Source organism: Epargyreus clarus, unplaced genomic scaffold (genome assembly GCF_041222505.1).
Source record: "Epargyreus clarus isolate Ecla_fem2 unplaced genomic scaffold, WU_Ecla_fem_2.2 ptg000014l, whole genome shotgun sequence".
NCBI lineage: Eukaryota > Metazoa > Arthropoda > Insecta > Lepidoptera > Hesperiidae > Epargyreus > Epargyreus clarus.
In genome coordinates this window covers 12500492-12524780 of record NW_027332222.1, presented here as the reverse complement: position 1 = coordinate 12524780, position 24289 = coordinate 12500492, and the positions used below count along the sequence as shown (strand labels likewise).

At 33.6% G+C, this 24289-nt stretch overlaps 1 protein-coding gene across 2 annotated transcripts in view; it reads right to left on the bottom strand.

The window, feature by feature from the left end:
* raskol (Ras GTPase-activating protein raskol) overlaps nt 1-23908 on the bottom strand; it is a 200992-nt gene extending 177084 nt beyond the window's left edge. For both annotated transcript variants that reach the window (XM_073079023.1, XM_073079024.1), the window contains exons 1-2: nt 23706-23908; nt 22394-22622 (exon numbers count right to left, since the gene is read on the bottom strand). In XM_073079023.1, the coding sequence (XP_072935124.1) occupies nt 22394-22463 (70 nt within the window). In that variant the 5' untranslated portion in view covers nt 22464-22622; nt 23706-23908. The remainder of the gene's footprint in view (nt 1-22393; nt 22623-23705) is intronic.
* Between the last annotated feature and the right edge of the window lie 381 nt (nt 23909-24289).

The window sequence follows — 24289 nt, the reverse complement described above, 5'->3', positions numbered from 1 at the left end:
TATACAACTGTAATGTTATTGACCTCCGCAATATTAATATAAATGTTTTACAAAGAAAGCGACCGTTACGATACATAGTCAAAAGTTTCGTTTTAATTAATACCCGCAAATTTTCTACATTATCTCATAAGTATTATTATTTAATTGAACTTTTTTTTGCTTTTTATAATATTTTAATCTCTATATTAAATATATCTTATATAAAAAGCCAAAGCAAAAGCAATGCAGTTCAAAATTACATGCGTTACGAAACAAGAAACGCCATCTAGTGTCAATTATAATAACAAGCTCAACGAGATCCTAATCCATGTGTTTGATGCAATAGTTACTAGATGGCGCTGATATACATTGCTACTCGACGATAGATGGCGCTGTAATAACGTTTACTTTGACATTAAATATAAAATAACAGTATCGTATTTTAATAAACATGGTAGTTTTTAATACTTGATGGACGACGAGTTAAACACCTTAATAATTTTAATAAAATCAGAACACCAGTAAATAGTCGCAATTAATTTTTTAACACTACCTTTAACAGAAGTAGGCAACTAATATTTACTCCTAGCGAGATAAATGAAATATAAAACTACCACACCCATTAGTTAACCGTGTGTCACATCATCGTATTCAGCAGCGTAGTACGATGTTCACATTTGACCGGTTTTATTGTCTACGTAACAAATGGCCGTCTATGGAATTATATACAACGTTACTCATACAGTTGTGTTCACTGGCCTTTAAACACATACATGAGTCAGTTGGAACTAAACTGTAGGCACCCTGACAATAGAGCATAAATTATGATTAAATTAATTAAATTGACCACAATAGATATTTCTTGCGGAGTAAGATTTCAAAATTTTATTTGCCCAGATTTGAAGATTGACAACTAAATGTAGTAAATTTGTTGTATCTCCAATACGAAAGTTTTTAATGATTACCGGTAAAAGTTACAGTAAAAAACAAACATAAAACGCAAGAGTAAACAGTTATAAAGTCGCCAGTTTTTACCATTTGTGAGCTAAATGAACCGAGAACCGTAAAAGTATAGTAAAGACTTATATTAAACTTGTGAATAGCCGGCAACTTTCTCAAGGGTTTACTGTAAACTAATTAAGGCAATGTCCCCGACATATAGCATTACTGCGGTTCAACTGCCCTCCGACCGAGATCGATGCGGGCGAGGCGATTGAGATACACATATTATAACAAAGTACTGGCCAATGCCCATTGTTCTCAGTTAGGACAGGTGTATCATGTACATAATGTATTCAATGCAAAATTTGTATGCACGGCCGATATGATGATATCACTGTTTTGGTGATGGCCCATGCGTCCGGTCCGCTCAAGCGCAGTACATAAGGCGTCCTTCCTCACCCATCCGGTCCGAGGTTCATATCAGTCTGTGAGGCCGACGGTACCGTTAGCGTATTTGCACATCGTGACTACGCGCTTTTTGGGACCGGCCAGTTGCTTTCAACACTTCTGGCTCATTGAACTATCTAATCGCGTTGCGAATTTCGGTCCATCGATCCGTATTGATGTAGTCTGGGTTATGATAAACAGATGCATTTTAATAATGTGGACGAAAAATAGTTTTATCTTATACATTTAAAGTAGCTTATACATTTAAACTTAGATTGTTTCGAAGATCTTTAATGTTCATAACCTTCACTATATGAGACAACGAAAAACAGTATTAATATCATACCTACTAAATTTTCATTTAAATAAAATGAGCACACGTAAGGTGCGTGATAATGTGCTAAAATTTTGATATGACTTATTATACCATGCTTCACACGTTAATTAAAATATTGTATAGATATAACGGAATCCACAGTTCCCACGACTACGACTTTGTACTTACATTCACGCAAATACAATCGACGACCTAAAATAATGTTAACTTCAAAACATCAAACTTTACAAGACAATAAAAAATGGAAATAAATAAATGCATGGAGTGAATGATGATACGAAATGTCACGTTAGTTCTAAACATCATGTTCTATAACAGGTATCTAATGCTTATTCTAGCTTGGACAATACAATATGGAAAATGATATGAAACTTGGTATAAAGATGTTTAACATGTACCTATTCTTCAATTAAACGGACTATTGGCAAGAAATACTTTACGTTTTTTAAAAACAATATTAATAACGTATTAACCATTCCACAGTTTTATAGATGACTCCAGTAGCGTAATGTTCTTATAATGTACGTATAATGTAATTATAATTGTATTTATTACGTACCTATTTTTATTAATAAACTTTACGTAAGCTAGAACTATTGTGTATAATATAATAATATGCATTTGTTACTCATTATTATGCAAAGCTCGCGGTTTGAGATGACATAAAATGTTGTTATTGAATTCATATGAAATAATGTCGTTATTCAAATCAGCGAACGGTTCTTGCTGACCTAGAACATTTCATCACAACGTGTGAACGCGTTACTAACAAAAAATTAAACATAATTACTAGCTTATTGAAAACGAGCTTTTGCCCGCGGCTTCGCTCGCGTTACGAAGTAATATTTTCCTACCTATTTTATCCCCTTGGGAGTAGAATTGATCAAAATCCTTTCTTAGCGGATGCCTACGTCATCTACCTGCATGCCAAATTTCAGCCCGATCCGTCCAGTGGTTTAGGCTGTGCCTTGACAGATCACTATGTCAGTCAGTCACCTTTAAGTTATATATATTTAGATAATTGAAAGTGTTCAGCAACATACTAGACTTCGCTAGACTTTAGTTCGCTAATTTATTTCATAACAATATCTAATATCTAATACTTATATGCAGTAAATGTAATAATTATAAATTATTGAATTTAAAACTTCGATCACTAAGTTCTTATTAGTGATCAAAGATTTAAAAAGAATAAAATAGACAAACTGATTGTTTGTACAACGACACAAATATCAGTCCAAATACATGCTGACCTGCTAATTATAAAATTTACAACCACATAATTTATTGTTATTAATAAAACGGTCTCTATTGTACTTGTATTCACCTGAATTACTTTCACCCTTATATCTCGTCCGTAACACAGGCACCTAATAGTGGTTCTGTTAAAAGGGTAAGGGAAGCGTATAATTAGCACCACAATGGGTACTCCACTCAAATATGCAGACGAGAAGCTTGCTTCTTATGAGCTTGTTTGTAAGCTGAATGCAGGATTCTTAGGTCTCTGTATAAACACCCACTTCGCTCTTCTACGCCTAAATACATGTCTCAGAGTTGTTTATTTATCTTGGATGCTATCTGATATTAGAAAAAATATTTGTTAATATGTGTGCGTATGTATTGCTTTAGCTTACATCATTATCTTAATAAAGCTTTCACGTTTTACATATACTGTAGTTACACGTGTTAATAAAGATAAATATTGCAAATTTTATTCTTAAGAATATGTACTATGAACGCTATTTCTCTTGAGCAGCTAGATAGTGTCGCAAATAACTTGTACAAGTAATGTACAAAAATCACACAACTCTACGTATACCAGATTTACAAGAAAATGTCTGTAAAATGTTGACATATTTTATGCACGGTGGAAATTGAAAGCCGGAATACCCCATCAGAATAGATTACAACTGCAATTGGCTTACGGTGTCCCAACTAGGGTTTCCAATAGTCCATGGGAACTAGGGAATCCCATTATTTCGGCAGAAATATGAAGGTTGACAGGAATACCTATCTCTAATAGTATATGTGGTAGCATTCTGCTTTAAGATATAAGATAGAATGTAGACCCTTCATAATAATCACTATAAGTATTTACGTCATGACACTGATAATATCTCCACTTATAGTGAAATGCAGACTTATCGAGAAAGCTATGAAGTTATGAAAAAAATTATAAATAACCGCACACAAAAATTCTTTACTTATCATTTTGATGCCTCCCGGCCAGGGATCGAATCCGAAACCACCTGTGTGAGGTCTTTCCATGTCTTGCAAATCGTCACGTTTCGTAAAGTATTAAAGTATTTCTTATATTAAAAAGATAGTACGATAAATAATTTAGTATTATATAATAATTAATAGTTAAGATTCCTTTGGGTGGTTACCTCTTTAAGAACTGATCGGGCAAAGAAGGAACTCTCGACGCCCGTATTCTCTACATATCTATCTGCTTGTCTCTAGGAATTCAAAGTACTATTGTAGGAAGTCCCGTATTTCTTCCAAGAAGTAATAGAACAAATTGCCATTTATTAAATTTCATCTATAAATAAATAAAGTCTATTTCGTTATGTGTTCACTATTTCTTCAGTCCTGTAAATTATATCATTAGACAAGGTGAAAGATCACCTTCAGTAGTTGCCTAATACAATATATAGACTTATTTATGAATTTCCTGAAAATCTGTACTTCAAGGTTGGTAAGCCTAGTCGCAACCCCGGGGGCGCAGGACACGGATACACTCTGTTGCGATGGAAATGGGATATTAATATGATTAAAGAGATAATTACTTAAAATTGGGAAATGTGCAGAGATATATGATATTCAGAAGTGCCATTACTACCAATACAGAATTATCTTTTAAAAGATGACAAGGGTATGTTCAATCAAATCAGAATTTTGGGCTGTACTTTGCAATATTTATGTCGTAGCTGTCGTACCGATATGAATGTATGATTATCTTTTTTATCGGATAAATTTGGTCATCTAGGGTGTTCTTGGGCCATACCTTCATGTTGTGAAGCATTGAACTCGAAAAAGCCTTTTCTACTCCGCGATTTTTATTTGTCAGCGATTATTTGTCTTTTTCCCCTTTACAAATGTAGAGTGCTTTATAAAAACAGATGAATTTTCCGTTATGGTGAATATTGAGAGTGGGTAGCCTGCAATCCTGCAATAGGATTACGTACTTAAAGTCCTGGTGGGTGGCAGACATGGGCAGTCTACTCGCATTATGATGAAAATTTACTGCAGGAAACATGAGTACACTTTTAAAAATAAAAACCAGTTCATTTTTACTGTTTCCAATTTTAATATATCGAAGGCTCAAATACATATATATGCAATTTATTTAGCTAACAATAAAAACTACTTCTTTATATTATTGTATGCATCCAACCGAATGCTTTTACACATAAAAATACAATCATTATTTTTATACATATTTACTCGTATTTAATATTTAGCATAATTCTAGCTTCAAGGATTTTTGTTTTTTCACTAGTTATTAATATTACAACATTTGTTAAGTAAATATGTAGGTATATCGTATCGTAGGTACTTTGAAACATTATTTTCGAATTAATGCCTAAAACGCATCTCCCATATAGATCACAGTAAAATCATAGCTATTTATACCCACGACATTTTATTTTGTACATTACAAATTAAATATACTTAATCACGTAGATTGATGGCCAAATGAACGGAACAGTCGTAATGAGTGTAATCTAATTAATTCAGGGCAGGACTTAAATCCAATCTAGGCCAATGTGGCTCGTAATGTCAGGTGGATTAGATTGGGTAGAGCGCATCTATCGTGTAAGTACCTATAAGCAGAAGAAATTGAAATTAAAGCGTACAATACAAATATTACTTGTAGGTACTCTTTATTTTCAAGCCAATTTAAGACAGAAAACATATACAAAACACTAAAACCACATTGTATAGATTGTAGATAAAATTGTAGCGTTTTAAACTAAGTAAGCTTGAAGATTGACTGATTTACGGCACCGATATTGAAACTATCGTTTATAAAATCTGCCTAGGTCTAAATTGATCTTGGATACATAAACTTTCTTAAGAATCTTCATAGTCCATAAAAATCGCTTAATATCCTGTTAACAAGCTACTTTATATCATATATATATTGAATATACGTATAATACACGTAAATATATATGTATAATACACAAAGGTCACTTTTAAAGATACTTTTGATGAATAGTGGTATCTAATGCTTGAGTGCAGTTCCATTACTTCATGGTGTTTCAATACTAAACGCATATCTGTAGTCCTGTAGTCGCAGACGTAGGGATACTAAAATGTGTATGTATTTATCCCAATATGACAATAATTATTTAATACACACCCATAAGACCATCATATGTACACTTGCTGCTACATTTCATATAATAACGCCAATACATATGTATAAATATATACGATTACATGAGTACGTTGACAGACACTGTTTAACTTGTACCTATTATGGCTCTACAGAGCGTGATTTTATTAGTGTCATACTGTAACAAAACGTGCCTTCCGTGCAATAGGCATCACTCTGTTAAAAACTAGTTATACTAAGTTATTTGTTAACAATTGATTCTCGAGCAAGTTTTCACAATAATTTCACGTGAAAAGCCAACCGGAGCGGTGAAAGCCTTAATAAATATTCATCATGCTAGACATGACAATATTACAAACCCTTAGGGACACAGGTATGAATAATGCGTACATAAATTGTACAGAATAGGATAACTAAGTAGGTTGTCTGTAACCTACTGTCAGATCGAGTTAATTCGTTGAATGTATTGTAGGTACAAAACGCACTTATTATTCCTCAATACAATCTGTCCATTGATTCGAAATCTTCTCTTTGGGTTCGAATTATCCGAGGAATCAATTTTATTTTTTAGATTTCCAAAAGAGGGTTAGTGTAAAGCTAAATCATTATTTGTAGTGTCGCAAATATTGTCTCTGCGCCGCCATTTTGAAAATGCCAGCAGAAAATTATCAGCTTATTTATTAATTAAATCCATTTAACGCTGCATATTTAAGTATACAATAACCACTGACCGGACATGGGTCATGGCCTTATGAGGAGTAAAAGTAACATCCACCATCGGTAATATGTTGTTCCAAAATGTTTGCTAAACTTCTATCAATCCGGGATAAGAGTAAAACAGGATTAAAAGTTTGTGTGTGAAAATCTTCACAAGGTCCGCTTTATCGACCCGTATATTTGATCTCTTTGATGAAAAGTCAAGGTTTTAGTACTCTACAGTAGTACCCTGTAAAAGCAGTACAGTGAACACAAATACAATTTCAATATAAAGATTTTAACGCAAACCTAGTATATTGTTCTGCTTGCTATATATTAAAGGTACAAAACGCAAACAATAACTCACCTTCACTCACCTCACTTTAATCTGAACGATGTAGTCCATTGAAATGTTACATTTGGGTTTCAATTATCTAATTGTCAGACGCAATTTTATTTATTGGATTTCAAGGGGGGGTTAGTGTAAACCTAGATCCTAATCGGTAATGTTGCAACTATTATCCTTCGGTTGCCTTCTTGAAAATGTTAAATATTATTGAATCCTTCAATTTTAAGTTTCTATCGGGATCAAAACAAAACAAAAAAATATCTTTCTAGATGTTGTTCGCGCCACGTCACTCTGTCTTTGATGAAAAGTCAAGGTTTTAGTACTCTACAGTAGTACCCTGTAAAAGCAGTACAGTGAACACAATGACACTCAATTCAATTTCAATATAAAGATTTTAACGCAAACCTAGTATATTGTTCTGCTTGCTACGACAAAATCGAACGCGTTCAACTATCCATAAGCAATTGAAAGCCATTTGAATAGTTCCAAACAAAACTATTCCACGAACTGCGGACGGAGCAGTACTTCCGCGACAATCGCGATAAACATTTTATTGTCGCGCTGCGCTATTGGGGTCGTATGCAAATCGATAGACCATAGGCAATCAAATTATATGGCGGGCCATTTAAATAAACTCGTTGCTAAGCCCATACGACCTCTAATAAATTAGATTAACACAACGGCGTTGTATAAATTTGATATATTATATTTTTCAGATAAATTACATTTATATTTCTAGATTATTATTTATGTTTTATAGAAATCAAAACGTATTTACGATATATAACTATATATAAAGTTTTGTAGACATAGCGCCTTGTGAGATTTTTTTTGACCCTTACTCAGTAGGTAGGTATACTGATTTATTATCTCATTTTAGTTCGATTTATGAATTACCTTAAATTATTTTACTTAATTCATAAAAATATTTATTCTTTAACATTTTGTAAAAATATTTTATAACTACACAATACCTTAATGGTTTAGCTTAGTGTTCAAGTAGTGACTGACTCTACGACTCTACGACTCTACGTGCGTCCGAGCCATATTCGGCGAATACCCGCTGACGCAGTGTTTGTTTACGAACCAGTCCTCCAATGACTTTGGGTTGCATTACAATTGGTGTCAAGGTTTCGCTACAACAGCTCTATCTATCAATTCTCATTTATTGACACATTTCAATGGCTTCAGAACAATGCGTGGTACTTTTCTACGACTGACGTTAATAAAAAAATGGCTCCGTTCCTAAAATATAGAGTTCCCATAAACATATAGCATAGAATGAGTTTTACTTGAGTCATTGAAGTGTCAAAAGCATCCAACCCAAATAATATTACGTAGTGTCTACTAACCTAGAAAACCTTTAACCAATTATTTATAAAACAAGTCTTCAAGGGGAGCAACTCATCAATGATTAACTTATAGTAAAGATAATCATTGATGAGTTGCTACCCTTAAAGTATATAATGTAACTATACCTAATACCTAATCTTCCGTACCATATGCCCTTCTAACGACTCTACGTTTACGACTTACGCGCTACTACTGCCATAGATAGACAAAAATAGATTTGGCGGTAATACCGCTGCAGTTGAACCATAATTAGACTTATCACTTTCGAATATTGTATACGTCTTTATAATAGTATACCTCTCCATAATACACAATAATCATCTCTTAATACGATTAGACATCTATCTATTATACAATTTCTATCGTACTAAGCTATTGCTTTTTAATCCCAAACCCTGTTTCGAACAACATTCATTAAAATTAAAACCCGTTTAATGTCGCTATAATTAAATACAGCACATATTATTAAGCTGAGCAAAAAACCTTAATTGAAAGTAGGTATAAGGCCAAGGAATTAAACACACTGTACTTCCTCGAACAATACCTAAGTAGTCTATTAAAGTAAATATCATCATCAGTGTCCGTTGGATTAATAAATCAAAGTTCTAAAACATACGATAAACCTAGTTACAAACATTTCATATATTTATTAGCAAATTTTCAAGAAAGACAAGAGTTTCTTGTGATCTCACCTGTACTTAATTCAAAACAATATTTCCACATTGTTAAGGATAAATATTTATTGTTCATTGTATAATTGTCACAATCACCCTAACAAATTAATTTGATGTAGATAACTTCAGCTAGATGCCGTTAAAATACTTCTCAGACATTATAACGAAGCTTAATAAATGGATCATAAAATAAATTAAGAGATTTCCATTGTATGTTTATACATGATTTTGTTATTTGGTGTGTGTATATATCTACGGCATCGACAGTATTGTGTGCATAGTCCGCGCCAAACTGCTAGTCCGCTCTGAAGTTGTTGCGAGCAGCTGTAGTTATACAACTTGCTATAGCGACGCGATTCATTTCTATATTCAAAGCGGACTAGCGGACTATACAAAGTTCATAATTACAAAAATATGACAAAAACTGATTTCATTATAACGAATGCTACTCGTACATAATCAGCATAATTAAGCAAGCAAGCGAATTAAGGTTAAACTGGGTCGGATTTCATATACGATACTTTTGTTAGAATTTAAAACGAGCCAAAACAAAAAGCATTCTTATGTTGTTCCGTATTCGGTGACCTTAATTGCCGTGTAGCTATAGTGATGTATAAAATAGAACCGCTGATTTATATGTTATCATTAAATAGGTATATTATACCTACTGAGTTACAAAAGTGTATGAATACAAGATTTCCGCTCACCGCTCCATCGGAATGGACGTTGGCGTAGGAATTTATAAAATAACTTGATAAATCATATCATATATGTTAAACCGTACACAAGATATATCTTGAAATTAATTTCTCACTGGTTTTGCTTTATTTTACTATAAACGAGTATGTACGCCATGTGACAGGCTGGTAAGATGAACTTTCAATGTTTCTTCTTCTTTACATTATGAATACCTACAGGATTCAATTAGGATACAGCAAGGTTTCAAATATAGTTATTTAATGTTACGTAAGAATACAGAGTAGAGTTAAGATATATTGATAAAGCGTAGACTTAGATGTAAGTTCAAAACAAAAAAAAAAAACAAATTTAATAAAATATATTATTGTTTCTTCATAAATAGTAACAGTTAACAATTAACATCTACCAGTAATATTTATCTCGGGCATTAAAAAGTAATTACCGCTTTATTTGTATACTATTCAGGGCTATTACAACACTTTAACGCAAATTGATTTATAGGCATGTATCAATCAAGTGTAACATTTAATTATGTAATGGAATTTTATAATTATGAAATCTTTACTGCAGATATGTATTCAGTATTATGTAGTCCATTACGTTAGCGCACTCACATAATTAGCGTAAATACAGTAGCTTGTAAAGATTTACAGCTTTCTGTATTCATAAAACACGTGTACAATAAATAAAATAGGTTATTTGAAATGTATGCAGGAAGTAATCTGACTCTCAACGCGGAAGTCTCGTTAAAAATGGGCTCACAATATTCATTTATTCTTTTGATCCTCGCTCTCTGCGCTGCCTATTTAATCTCTTGATGTTTTTTCAAGGTTTCAAGATTCGTTGCAGAAGTACAATAGTGAAAAGCACGGGTTGCACCGTCCGTTATTTATATACCACTTTAAGTTAAGAAGAGAAATTTTTAATTTGTGCATTCGTTTTACTTTTGTTTTTACTAAAAGGACTTTTATGTTTAGTTTTAATCTTCTGTAGTCTGGAATCTTTTTACTTATTTACTACTTTTATAAGATTAAAGTTACAACCGAGTTTACAATCCACCTTACAATATGTGGTAACTATCGCTAATGGATAACTTTCCTTGTCTTTCAAATACCTATGTATAGGGTAACAAAGAGCATGCAATCCCTCGTAATTATCTCGCAGGGACTCTTCATCAGCATTATTGCTGAACACGTTACCGAGGTAGTGGGAGTTAAATCTTATAAAAATATATCATCGCACACACGCGTAGGGTATCGAGATCAGGAGGGTTGCTGGGCCTCGCACCCCGTCTGGACCGGCGCCTGTCAATAATTTTCGCAGGAACAGGCGTTGTCATGGCGACGAGGGTGAGCTTTCAATGTTACGGTCGGTGCCCTCCGTGCTCCGTGCAGTACAATGCAACAGAGGGGCGGAGGGCGGGCGAAAGAGTCTGTTGTCTAGGCTTTTATTTTATGCAAGGGAGCTCTGTAATGCAGGAAAGATTGTTTCTTCGATGTTGACGAATACAATACAGCTCGCAAGCGCTAGTAATTTCTGCTTTTATGTTAAACGAGACTTAAATACAATAGTAAACCACTAAGAAATATTGACACAAATATATCGATCACGTTTTTAAACTTAGTAAGTATTGTTACGCCAAAATTTTGCAATGGATAAAATGTTCAATATCTCGTTTTCAAAGGAAAATTCAGTAAATATTTTTCAACGTTTTCAATAAAATTCACGCTTCTGACTTTACGAATCGGTCGTGACCCCATGTCGTGGTAATCTGATTCCGAACACTCGTAACGTGTCATATGCAGGTTTCATTTAAAAATACTGAGTTCACCTCGATCGATCAATGCTGCGTTGCTATATTTTACACAGTAGGTACGTTGGTGCCTGAATTGGCATACTTCACGTTGACCTAATTTACGATTCATACGAATATAATTTACAGGTGGCAGAACTCATGCAGGGTCGTTACACAAGGTATGAACTAAACATTGTCGGCGAGGAGTGCCAATAAATTTAGTCCATTAAAGAAAAAAATATTAAAATTTTCTAAGACGTGTTATCTACAATACCTAAGTTTGACACGAGAGCAATATCGTTCTTGTAGTAAATTATAACAAATTCTACGTTTTTAAATAAAAAATACAATTGTGTACATTATGATCGTTGTGCGATAAAATGTCGACAGTAAGTAAAAAATCCCGTCGCTACCTCAGCTAATCTAGCTAGATAGATAAAACTAGATATTTTGGTTTGGCTACAAAAATCTCAACATTTGTAAACTTTTTGTCATCGCATTTTTATCTCAACTTTAATTTCCTGTTTCTTTGAAAGAGACATAAAAACTTTAATAACCTAACAGAACCAACGAGCGTGGTTCAAATGATATCTGGAAAACATCAGTTAACTTTAGCATTCATACGGATGCACCCAGGTTTTGTTTCATAAAATAAACCGTTCACTTTTTTCCAAATCTTATTTTCATTTAGTGAAATTTCGCATGCCTACTGCATTGCAGATTTTAGCTCAACACGCCGGCATATAAAGAACTCTATACAATGTATAATTCAAGATGAAAAACAAACGATGAAAATACACGGTATGAAATGGTGAACAATTATATAAGAATATACAATAGAAATTGCTTAAACTTGAAGACAGTGGCTTTGGTAACTGTAAGAAAACCCGCTATATCTCAATTAAGTAACGTTATATTCTCACTTAAATTTTCAACGTATTGTCATAACTCATAAGTAATATTCAGTCTTCCGTCATTCAGGAGTTATATTAAAGCCTCCCACGTCGGTCTGTGTATTTTCTCATAGTAATGTGAGAAGGTCGGTTCACAAACCACAAATGGTCGCGCTCTACTACCTACAATCCTATTTTACAATATTTTAATTTTGATGGCTTTTCATAAAACTTGTTTAGTATAAATGATTATTCCTTATTCGTCAAAAGTGCATCATTCAATTACCTATGTATAATGATTCTATATAACATAATGATAAATAGTTGGTTGTTAAATAGGTAGTTGGTAAGCAATTGTTTCTAAAATTTAAGAAACCCGACGAATATGGTTAAACTGATAACATTTATAGGTGGCAAGCATATTATGTTAATTAATTTTAATACAATTCTTGTTTTTATGTCATGAACATTGGCATACCTACACATATATTAAGATATCAAATATTTATAACGTGCCTCTTTTACAAATATTGACATTATTTATAAAAGGGAAAGTTTCTAAAGTTTTTTTGGCACAGTCCCGACCGGGCTTCCATCGCGAATGCGATATAAAGAGTGTCCCATAGGAAGGAAAATGTACCATCTGCACACCTGACGAACAAACATAATCTTGCTTGTGCAATCGCCGTTAATGAAGTCGTAAGCGTTTATGTCGATATGGGATATAAAGAAATACTTTCACTGGTAAGTTCTAGCAATACGGATATATTAATGTGAGATAAAAATAACAGAAACGGGAAATAAACGCACATTTTAATGGCAGTACACAGCCCGACGCCCTCTCTCGTTGCGTCACCAGCCAATCATTTCGAATTAGCACAATTCGATAAGGTTACCAGTAGCTTTCTAATTTTACTGTTTCTTATTTTTCAATTTCAATGAGTTAACCTGATGTAAAATAGTTTAGATAAGATCGGACTTCTCCACAAGATCGATAATGAGCCTCACTATCCTTATCCTAGATTAATAGAAGCTTATCGTAAATGTATGTTGCATTGTTTATCTTACTTCATTTCAATGGTTCTGCGGCAATTAATACTAAAATCATTAGGTGTTTTAAATGCTGCATTTTCAACACAAATCGACTTTTAATAGCATTATCTAAATGATAGATAACAACTAAATATTTTATTAATCTCTGACTAATTAATAAAATAGGATGTCGCAACTGTGGCTGAAATAGTAAATACTTTCATAATACTATTTCTCTTGCGATCTATTACAAAATACCGATAGATTTTTGTGTGCTGTTTTTTAATAATTTATTCCATGGCCCAGAAATATCTTGGCGACACTGTTACGGACTGCACTTTTCTGTTATATAATGATCTATTTCAAGCGCCGTTGACATAGATGGAAACACTTTTTAGGGTTCTCAAGTTAGCAAAATACTTAGAAAGTGTTACATCTTCAATGCGATCATCCTCTTAACTGACCTAGTATCTATACTAATATTATAAAGAGGAAAACTTTGTTTGTTTGTTTGATTGTAATGAATAGGCTCAAAAACTACTGGACCGATTTTAAAAATTCTTTCACCATTCGAAAGCTGCATTATCCACGAGTAACATAGGGTAAATTTTATAATAATATGAAATATATTTGATAAATAGATTTTGAGGCGGTACAAAGTTTGCCGGGTCAGCTAGTATTTAATAAATACGTTACAAAAATTCTATGGAAATATATAAGTATCATAGATTTTTTTTATAACTACGATAGTTGTAAATAAGTAGAACGGTTAGCAGAAATATATTTGATTGCATGTCACAACGTCGTATTTGTCTTTCGTGCAGAGCTTTGCACCCTACATTTCTGTTCCCCCAAGCCTTCGTGGTTTCTGAACCGATTAATTTGCATCTTGATTTTCTGAATGCTGAGTGAAATAAAAATGCTGCATTCATGTTATGAAAGAACCAAACTGGAACGCAGTCATTATTATTCAAACATGACTAGAGCTCGCCCAGAACTCGAACGGTCATTGATACATTTCATGAGTAGCTGAGGATTTGAATAGCACGCCTAGGAACGCCGCTTTCAAGCTAAGCTTAGAGCTCTTCTATACGTCTACAATAGTCAAAGGTTTTACCAACACGCTTAAATGTTCTCATAGGTACGTTCAGGTATTCTCAGTGGTGTAAGTATTGAATATTAGACCTTAAAGAGCAAACCTCTTTGATTTTGTTACGAAACAAAATGAGTTATTAAGTATTTAAATGGATGATGGTTGTTGAAATACTCACTTTAAGATAATATATAACAGACAAAAATTCCATTAATTGTAATGTAGATTCATTTCAGGCACACCCTTAAGCAAAGGTTAAAAGACATCCTAGATTTATTTTGCTTTCCTTACTTTTCAAAAACAATAATTAAATAACAAAGCATCTTTTTTTTAAGCATCGATATGTGCTAATTGGTTCAAACAGTGCTAGACTGTGATGGCGTTGACCCGTTCCATTTTAGATGATAAACGGCGTGACCGTGGGAGGAATGCTTCCCTGACCTCTCTGAACAACTATAATTGAATGATAGATCTGTAATGCCTTTTTACTATTTGTAGAATCATAAAGTAAATATATATGAATTAATCTTATCGTTTTATCTTCTCCATATAATCTTTATATAAATTCTATCTTTCATTAATGCTGATTCACAGCAATGAATAAACTTTTGCTGTAGTACCTATTGTTCATACGTATATTGTTCAGACGTCACAAACCAAAACAAAATTAATCATTAATATATTTCAACCTCATTATAGTCGCACGTACTTGCTTATCAACCAGGCGATCACTCAGACTTCAATTACAACTATAAAAGTATAATATATACAGTTATTGATTTGCGTGGGGTCTACCATCAGACACGCAGTGATTTTCCTTGCCCTTTAAATTATAGGCAGATAGTTTAAAGGGCAAATCATGGAATATCAATGAAATGTTATACGTTTCTACTCAACTACTCGTATGATGAAAGATAGCAATTCTTGAATCTACTGCGTGCACTACAAACAAGTACGCAACGAGGCAGGATCTATCGAAACAAAAAAGAATTAGAAAGGTAACCAATAATATTTACACAGTTTGGTTTACCTTTTAACTGGCACTACCATATTACACAACTCTAACTGTACTTATGTGATGCAAGACAGGTGTGTACACATAGAATGCTCCTTGCCTCGAGAAACTTTGGCCAAAGTTAAGCGAAAAGTTTCATAACAGGAGTGCATTTCAAGCTCGGAGCAAGTTTCAATCAGTGAAATGAGGAGCAATTTGCGAATGGGGGAGTCTCAGAGAAATTGGACGCATCAGATAGTTAGCTTAATTTATGGCGTGGAGCCAAACTTCGGCGACTCTCACAAATGTCCCTGAGGGAGACTACCTAATTACCCACTCACGATTTCGAATACTAAGGGTCCACTCAACACGATATAGTTATAGTGTCGACGTACACAAATCTCATCACACACCCTAGCGAGGGTGCTACTGACTACACCCGTACTTTTAAAGTGTAGCACGCACAAAGTTTGACTTCCATAATTATATGGTGTAGCGTGCGTGCGTAATCTGCACCAAATTATGAGGCAATTAAATCAGATAGAATAAAATTTTGTGTATTTACACAAAATACATATATCCGATTATTTTTATTTTTAACCTTTTCATTTAAAATAAAAAATGAATGCTTGTTCTTTTGCACTAATTTCTTTCTTAACCACTTCCGACTGCGACGTAACTGGAGAAATGTTATTCGCATGACCCCCAAGGTTTTCATATTAGTAAGTATCTACAACCATTTAACAATATGTACCGAGTGTATTGTTTCAAACACGAAGCTCAAACCGCTGTATATTTTACACAGACACACTACGGGTGTAAAAAAATAAGTATAAGCTTAAATGAATTTTATCATTTTTAAGTCCTCCCGATTGGAGGTATCCGCTGCAGAGGCAAATGTCGCCCGTCCCATGGATTTAGTCACGGCAAAACACTAGTTACTAGTAACACAATAACAATTGAAATGCCTCAGGAACTCGATACATTTGTTTGCTTATAACAGTTTAATGGAGTAACAAATTGAACTATAATTGACAATATTCAGAATCCATTAAACCCAGCGGGGAATTTTTCTTTAAAACAAATATTGACATTTTAAATCAATGAAAACGTTAATTAAATCGATAGCTTGATGACGCAAGCATGATTACACACTATTGCGTCTGCTAACAGCTTGAGATCTAAAAACTCGTTCATTAGAGATTGTTGTCTATGACCACGCCCTCGCGCTGAGCTGGCACACGCTAATTTACGACTCTATGTCCACAGATTACAGATTCCCTGGGGTTTATTGGCTGCACGATAGGATATCATTATTTATACCACGTGGGCACACTAGAGGTCATAAGTTATAAGATATAGTCCTGTCTAGTGTAATAAAACGATCAAAGGAAAATAAATAAAGGACATTTATATTTACCTATATCTTCACATAATTGATTATCATATAAATAAATATACACTTAGTTTGAACTTTTAATTATATTTCGTTGTCTATCTGTCACTCTGTGATCGGGTATCAGCTAATCTTAGAAACTGCTAAACCGATTATAACGTGGTGTTCACGGGAGATACACGTGGAGATTAAAAATACAGGGTTTTTTTTTATATAGACATTAGTAAAATAGAGTAAATCGAATATTTTAATAATCAAATAAATTAGAGCTACGAAGCAAGTGTCTAAATAAACACACCTATTAGCCTATTGGTCAAGATCTAGATTTAGCTCATCCGCTCTCCAAAATTGTATTACTAAGCCGGATGTTTTCTTAGCTTTTCTCGAACAAAACAATGGTCTATGTCAGTTACCGTGGTTACCAGTTGCATGCCACGAGAAGTTCCGAGAGAGTTTACTTTCTATCGGTTATGTTATCAGCAGGCGCGGCACGTGCTGACGTCGGCCTAACGGCGCTGACTTACGCTCACGTACACATTAAAAGTATTTACATTAATATTGTATCGAAATACGGATCAGTAATACATAATCTTTCGTATACCGCTATAAGATTAGAATGTAGAAAGAATTGACAATGTGTTAACCGCTGCTTTGATGTCCCTTTAAAGCCAGAAATCACTAATATTAATTGAGTCACTTATATCGAAAGAATTTAATTTGAATTCATTGATGATGGTATAGCGTACCAAATAACAATGTTAATTACTTGAATCTTCGAATCTAATACTGTTAGTCAAGTGTGAAGAAAATGAGACAAGATCGAAGATAATTCTAGATGCCTATATCAAGAAGTACGTTGGCAAAATATAAAAATATAATTCACCACTATCGGTCACAAAATGTAGGCAGACACCTTTTTGTCTATGTTTTTGTTGGTGGCTTAAATATGATCTCGAAAATCTACAAAATGTAAGAACGTACGATAAATAGAAGTAAAGAATGACTCTAAACTGCAGCCCCTCGCATGTAGACGATATAACTACTTCTATTAAACGTTTCTTAATTGGTGCGGTTCCTAATTGTTTTGGTCAGTATGTACCAGTGTATTGTGAGAGTAATGAAATGATAATTTGACACGATGAATTCTTTAGTTAAATACGAAGTGTCTGTAATTACATACAAATAATATCAATACATGTTTATCGTCATGTTGCTTCGAAGTTCTACTGAAATGGTATCACGTTAACCAAACAATTGAACTGCAGACGAGATTCAATTGAATTTACGATACATCCGGATACCCCAACAACGACACATATCCTTACCAATAACTTTGTTTGTGTCTAGTAACTTTTTTATTTTTTGTAAGTAAAAGAGCATCTTCGTACCGCGTCTAAAAGAAAACTATAAACCTACTACTTACGTACCTATTATTATTATCAAAATTGTATGGCATATAATTATGGGATTGTTTTATATTATAATGTTCAGGTGCCTAGTCGTAATGTAGAGCCATTCCGTGCACAATATCGTTTAAAAGCTTAAATATTTCGCAACACTTGCATCTATCCCAACCCAACTCAAGTCATTCTTACTTATTAGTTATCTAACAGAATATACGAAGATATTAACACGTATCTATCTGTATAGCAGAGCACACAAAATGTTAGCCTACTAACATTGTTTTCCTCATTTGTAGTCTTTTAAGACCCCGAGCATGTCGCTCGCAGCTTTCCGTCGTGTAACTGGAAACGTGACATCACGTATTTACGAAAGCAGGATCTGTCTCGTGAATCATGACAATAAAATATCACACAATAACGTAAATGTTGTAAATTTATTCTGATCGACTGGTTCAATATTTCTTATTATATATTAGTGAAGTTTCCATGTGTTTGTTTTGTTTAAAAAAAATAGTTATCACTTGCTAAACGGTGAAGAAAAACATCGCGAGGAAACCTGCATAAATGAGAGATTTATAAAAAAAATCTCAAAGGTATGTGAAGTCTACCAATACGCACTTGGCCAGCGCGGTAGACTATGGCCTAATCCTTCTCATTATGAGAGGAGACCCGTGCCCAGCAGTGGGACGTTAATGGTTTGATGATGAGTTTCGATAAGCCGTTCTTGTTTATGTTACAATGTTTTGCAACAATGTAACTGGAAGAAAAAGTTTAAAAGTATTGTTACTCTCTAATCGACTGAGCTGTAAAAAATGGGCATACATATGCAACAATGACTTGCATGATTACGCATGCCATCGCTAGATATGCAATGGCCCGTACTAATGATTAATTAATCCAGTACGTAATATTATGCAAAACACAAAATTCATTAAATCTGAGCATTTTATTAACCAATACGGCTATAGCCAGCGCCTCACCCGTACTTTTCTAGAACAGATTCATAATTAATAGACATATCATAACACGATAACTTTCGGTGAAGTTAATAAGTATATATTTGAATAAATAATAAGGTCAGTTGCGTACTAACTATACGAAGTAATTAACTAAGCAATAAATTACTACGACACAGAAGTATACAAACTTCCTATTCATTCCTATTCTCTACCTTAACCTTAAGGTAATTATAATTGTTTTCCTTGAAAATTTAGACAACAGAGATCTAGAGAATAAACAGAGAGAATCACATAAAAGTTTAGCTACATAGTATAAATGAGACAGATCCAACACTAACGACGCTCTAGCAGTGTGAAGCTGACCTCTTAAATAATTAGGTTGCATGAACACCAGATTACAGACTCCGATTCAATGCTAAATCAGTTGCTGAAAGACGTCATTAGATCCCCCTTTGAGTAGATACGAATCCGTATTATGTTTCAGTTCATTAGATAACTCTCTGTTTTCTATCCGAGCAAAAGTTTACATGAAAACAAGTTTCCGCTTACGTAATATTTTTCATATTCAAATATGTCTCCAAAGTCTTGTAGATATAGAACGATCTTGAAGCTTAAAAAATTGAAAAGTTAAGAATTGTTTTCTTTATACCTTTACGAAATACCCATAAAATAATAATTACCTATTTATATATTTAGATATGGCGCGTATACTATGGTTATATTTAGATGTGGCCTTAAAATTAAACGGCCTAACTTTCTTCACCTTCTTCGAGCTTTTCTAAAATAATTCTTATGCACTTATTAGCACTTTATTGCACTGTTTCAGCAGACATTTAAGTAAGAGAGAACTCGGTTCTAGCAGGATAAGCTCCGTTAGCGTCAACATTGACAGCATAAATTTTCTGCGTCACAATAGAGCAGCACTTTCCTCACGTCGGTAACGTACTTGCAGTCTTTTTCTCTCAGGACCCTTGATTAACTAGAAAGCGACTCGATCAGGCCCAGCTTGGTGGACCGAAACTCGATAGAAACCACAACACCGCATAGTTTTCACTCTAAGTAGGGCACACGCGGACGGCCAACCTGCTCTCTTGACGATAAGGTCCGGTGTACTGCAATTAGAATAAGCTAATTAACTTTTCGCAAACTCGATAAGGACTTACACGATTTTAGAGATCACTAACGTTACTTTCGAAAAGGGAGATAGTACTTTTTTGGGAGTTTTTTTTTATTTTTTATAATCAATTCATTCTTTATTTAATTACAAAGGTAATGTTGACCAATATGATTGCATCAGTTCCTACAAATAAACAGAACTAATTTCGCACCCGTCTATAATGTAAATGTCGGCTATAGGGAGGTGGTTAGGGTCGTAAAAATAACCATAATCGATACGGTTACACGTGTCTAATAAAATATAGATGATATTATGTACGTAGGAACAGCCCTTGTCACGCTACTCGGGATGTAAAGATTTGCGCTTGCATTGAACGTGAAGCTTATTCTTATAAATTATTAGCTAAAAACATCGCTATTTAGTTATATTGTAGAGATCAGCTTTATACCGTAAGAGAAGTGACGAAAGTGATTTTTAATAGATAATGTAATTCTTAGTGTTGAAAATATTACGATATTACTGATATAGTAATTACTTTAATATTTCCTTAATTTGCATGCATGCATTGAGCATGTTAATTGACAGTTGACACTAACTCAACCCTAAACCCATATGACCTATATGACCAGACCACAAGATTACACAGACAATTTTCTTATCGTAGTCGTTATAACGTAGGATATTTAGACCGACTTAATGCCAAATAACTTGCTTTAAGAGTCTGTTGGTTATTTCAATTATTATTATCCCATACCCATACATAGGTATATTGCAGCTTCAACAAATAACGGGTGCTACAGGCCACTGCAAAGTCAAGAGCTAACCGTTTTAATTGCTTGAAATTTTATGGTGGCCGTAGGAGGCGAGGTTCCCATCGTCGAGCAATTCTACAATTAAATACAATCACGCAATCGTAACAAATCAAAATCAATTCGTGTCACACATGATTCACACTGTTCACTCACTAACACTATGTACTCTTAATGTACCCCTCAATGTTTTTAAGCAGTAAACATGCATCTTTCGCGTCATTTACGAGTAGGTATGACTAACAGTAACAAATTTTAAGAAATCTTCCTCATAAACTAATGTGAATGAGAAGCGTTTGTTTAGAGTTACTTGTACAATCATCTTATCTCAGGAAATACGGAGCGGAAGCTACGTAATCCTGATCTCTTAGAAAGTATTACATTTATTTATGCCTAATAACATCAGTGGTAACCGCTGCTGTGTTCCGGTTTGAAAGGTGTGGTAAGGGAGACATACTTATGTGAGGCGTTGCAACTTTGTCCTCATAGATGAAATTCATCTACAATTACTACTCAGTTAGGATAGTAATCCTATCTAAGTTGATTACACATGTCCATGGGCGACAGTAGCCACTTACCATCATATGGACTGTATACTCGTTTGCTGTTTCTATATGTAAAAAACACTCATTGTACCCGTTGCTAGATATTGAACAAACAAGCGGAAACATCAATCCAAAAAATAGCTAATAATGATTAAACGATTTTTGTAGCGATTTAGGATATAGTGATTATAATCATAAGTGTTAAATGTTACAAATATTTACAAATAGGTGCTATTTCGGTATAGCCGGTCTGTGAGGCGTCAAGAAATAGCTACAAATTTATTATTTTAAACCCAAGTAACCAGTGAAAATATGGCATGTTAAGGACGTTGTTTTGTAAGTTTAAGAATTCAACCTCTAGTGCTCAGTTGCATGCGGTGTCATGACATTCATTGAGCACTTACGTAAATCGCCCCAAATAGCTCGCCGGTGTTAGCATAAAAATAGCATTTCAACGGAATTGTTCGAGCGAATTGTAAACATTCTAAACTTTAAGTACCTCCCTGATATTCGAAATAAATAATTAATTTACTCACCGCATCTATCGAGCCAACCCTCCGCGCGACACGGATAAGGGATCGCGATCGTTACTTCATCGCTCCTCATCTTGATCAACGATTTAACATGAAATAGCAGCACGGTACTCTCCACTGCTCTGGTACATCACTTCACATTGCACAGTACACTACCAAACAATCGGGCGTGGAACCACGGTGATACACTACACTTGGCGACTCCTCGACCACCGCACCTCACTTTCACCAGCTGCCGATAAAAAGACAACTATGTTAATCATTGAATACTTACTAGGCAACTGCATCGATACAACTTCAATAGATTCACCAGAATATGATTATTGTTCATCTCTAGCTTATCGAAATATTTATCTGTGGGTACACTACTTGAAATATATTTACAGCTATCACATGGAAATTTATTTGTATAGTTTAAATGAGTCAATACATACTCATTTCCCGTACTTAAGTAGACTTATTTATTTGGACTCAAATTGATATCAGACATTAATTCCCTACCAAGACATTTAATAAATTCTCTATTCTCTACCTGACATGGAGAAAAGTCATGGCGTTATATTTTAATATTTTTGATTTAAATTTATGGCAAAAAAATCTTTTTAACATGATATTGATCTAAATAAAACATTAAGTGTATTTTAGGGCAACCTGCCGATTATAATTAAGTACCTAAGTTACATAAATATGTTAAGTATGATAAAATATAAAGATTAATGAATTTATACATTGTTAATTTGCTTCGATCACTAATAGGATTCCTATTAGTGATCGAAGTTAATTTGTTATGTTATGAGTAGTGTATAGGAGTCTACATAAATGTACTTATGGGTAGGTTTTTAAATAGATGTAAGTATGTCGTTACAAGACGTTTATTACATTTATTAAATGTAATAAATTGTAAATATAATATATTGTCTTGATAATTTCACCTCAAACTTACTATAACATTTTTTTATTTTCTCACATAGAAAATTCTTAGATTTTTTCAGATTTGAAGAGAGACGCACCAATAAATATTGCTTGCGACGTAGAGTTGAAATAAAACCTTTTACTCTTTTAGTTATTAAAATATTTTTTATACTAATAATTTTCGTAGGTCAATTAGTCATTGAAAATACTCTACAAAAATTATTTTACGAAAATAAATTTTTGAAGGTAGTTCAATGTTAGGTAAACAAAATAGTCTTAAGTACGTAATATTAAAGAAAGAATTCATTTTTTAATATCAGAAAGTGTGCAAGTACCCACAAATAATACTTCGAAAAAATCGTCGAGAACTGATCTAAGTTTCTAAATAAATAAAAATATTTACCTGATATTAAAATATTTAACAATTTGTAAAATTACAACACAAACAACTTTCTAATAAATTATTCATCTCATAACAAAGGAATGTATAAGAATTTAATGGAATAAATAAATAAAAAACTTTTGATATAATTAATTAACCCGCGCACGTGATAACAACACTTCGCTGGCGATTTATACACCCATCCCACATACGAGCATATAAAAAACTGAGTCCATTTGGTTTGGTCGGTCGTACTCTCTGTTTTGCCCAATGTTCTGTGACGTCTGAATGCAAAAGCGATATGTTTCGTCTCTATCATTTTGTATTGACCCGCCTCCTTATCATTCATATTATCAAATGCGCGCGCAATCTTATCATAAACATTTTAAATCTGGCAATATTTTTAGTTGTTGATAAAATCATGTTTATAAAATTTTTACAATTTCAAATCATGCAATTACTCAATAACATCGTTTACAAGTTCATAATTGTATTAAGAATATTACATTTTTATTTTATGAAACCATAGACAAGGAGACCGATATAATATCTGCGAGATTTTAAGTTGAAAAACTTCAGAGATTCTTGGGATCTTCTACATGGCA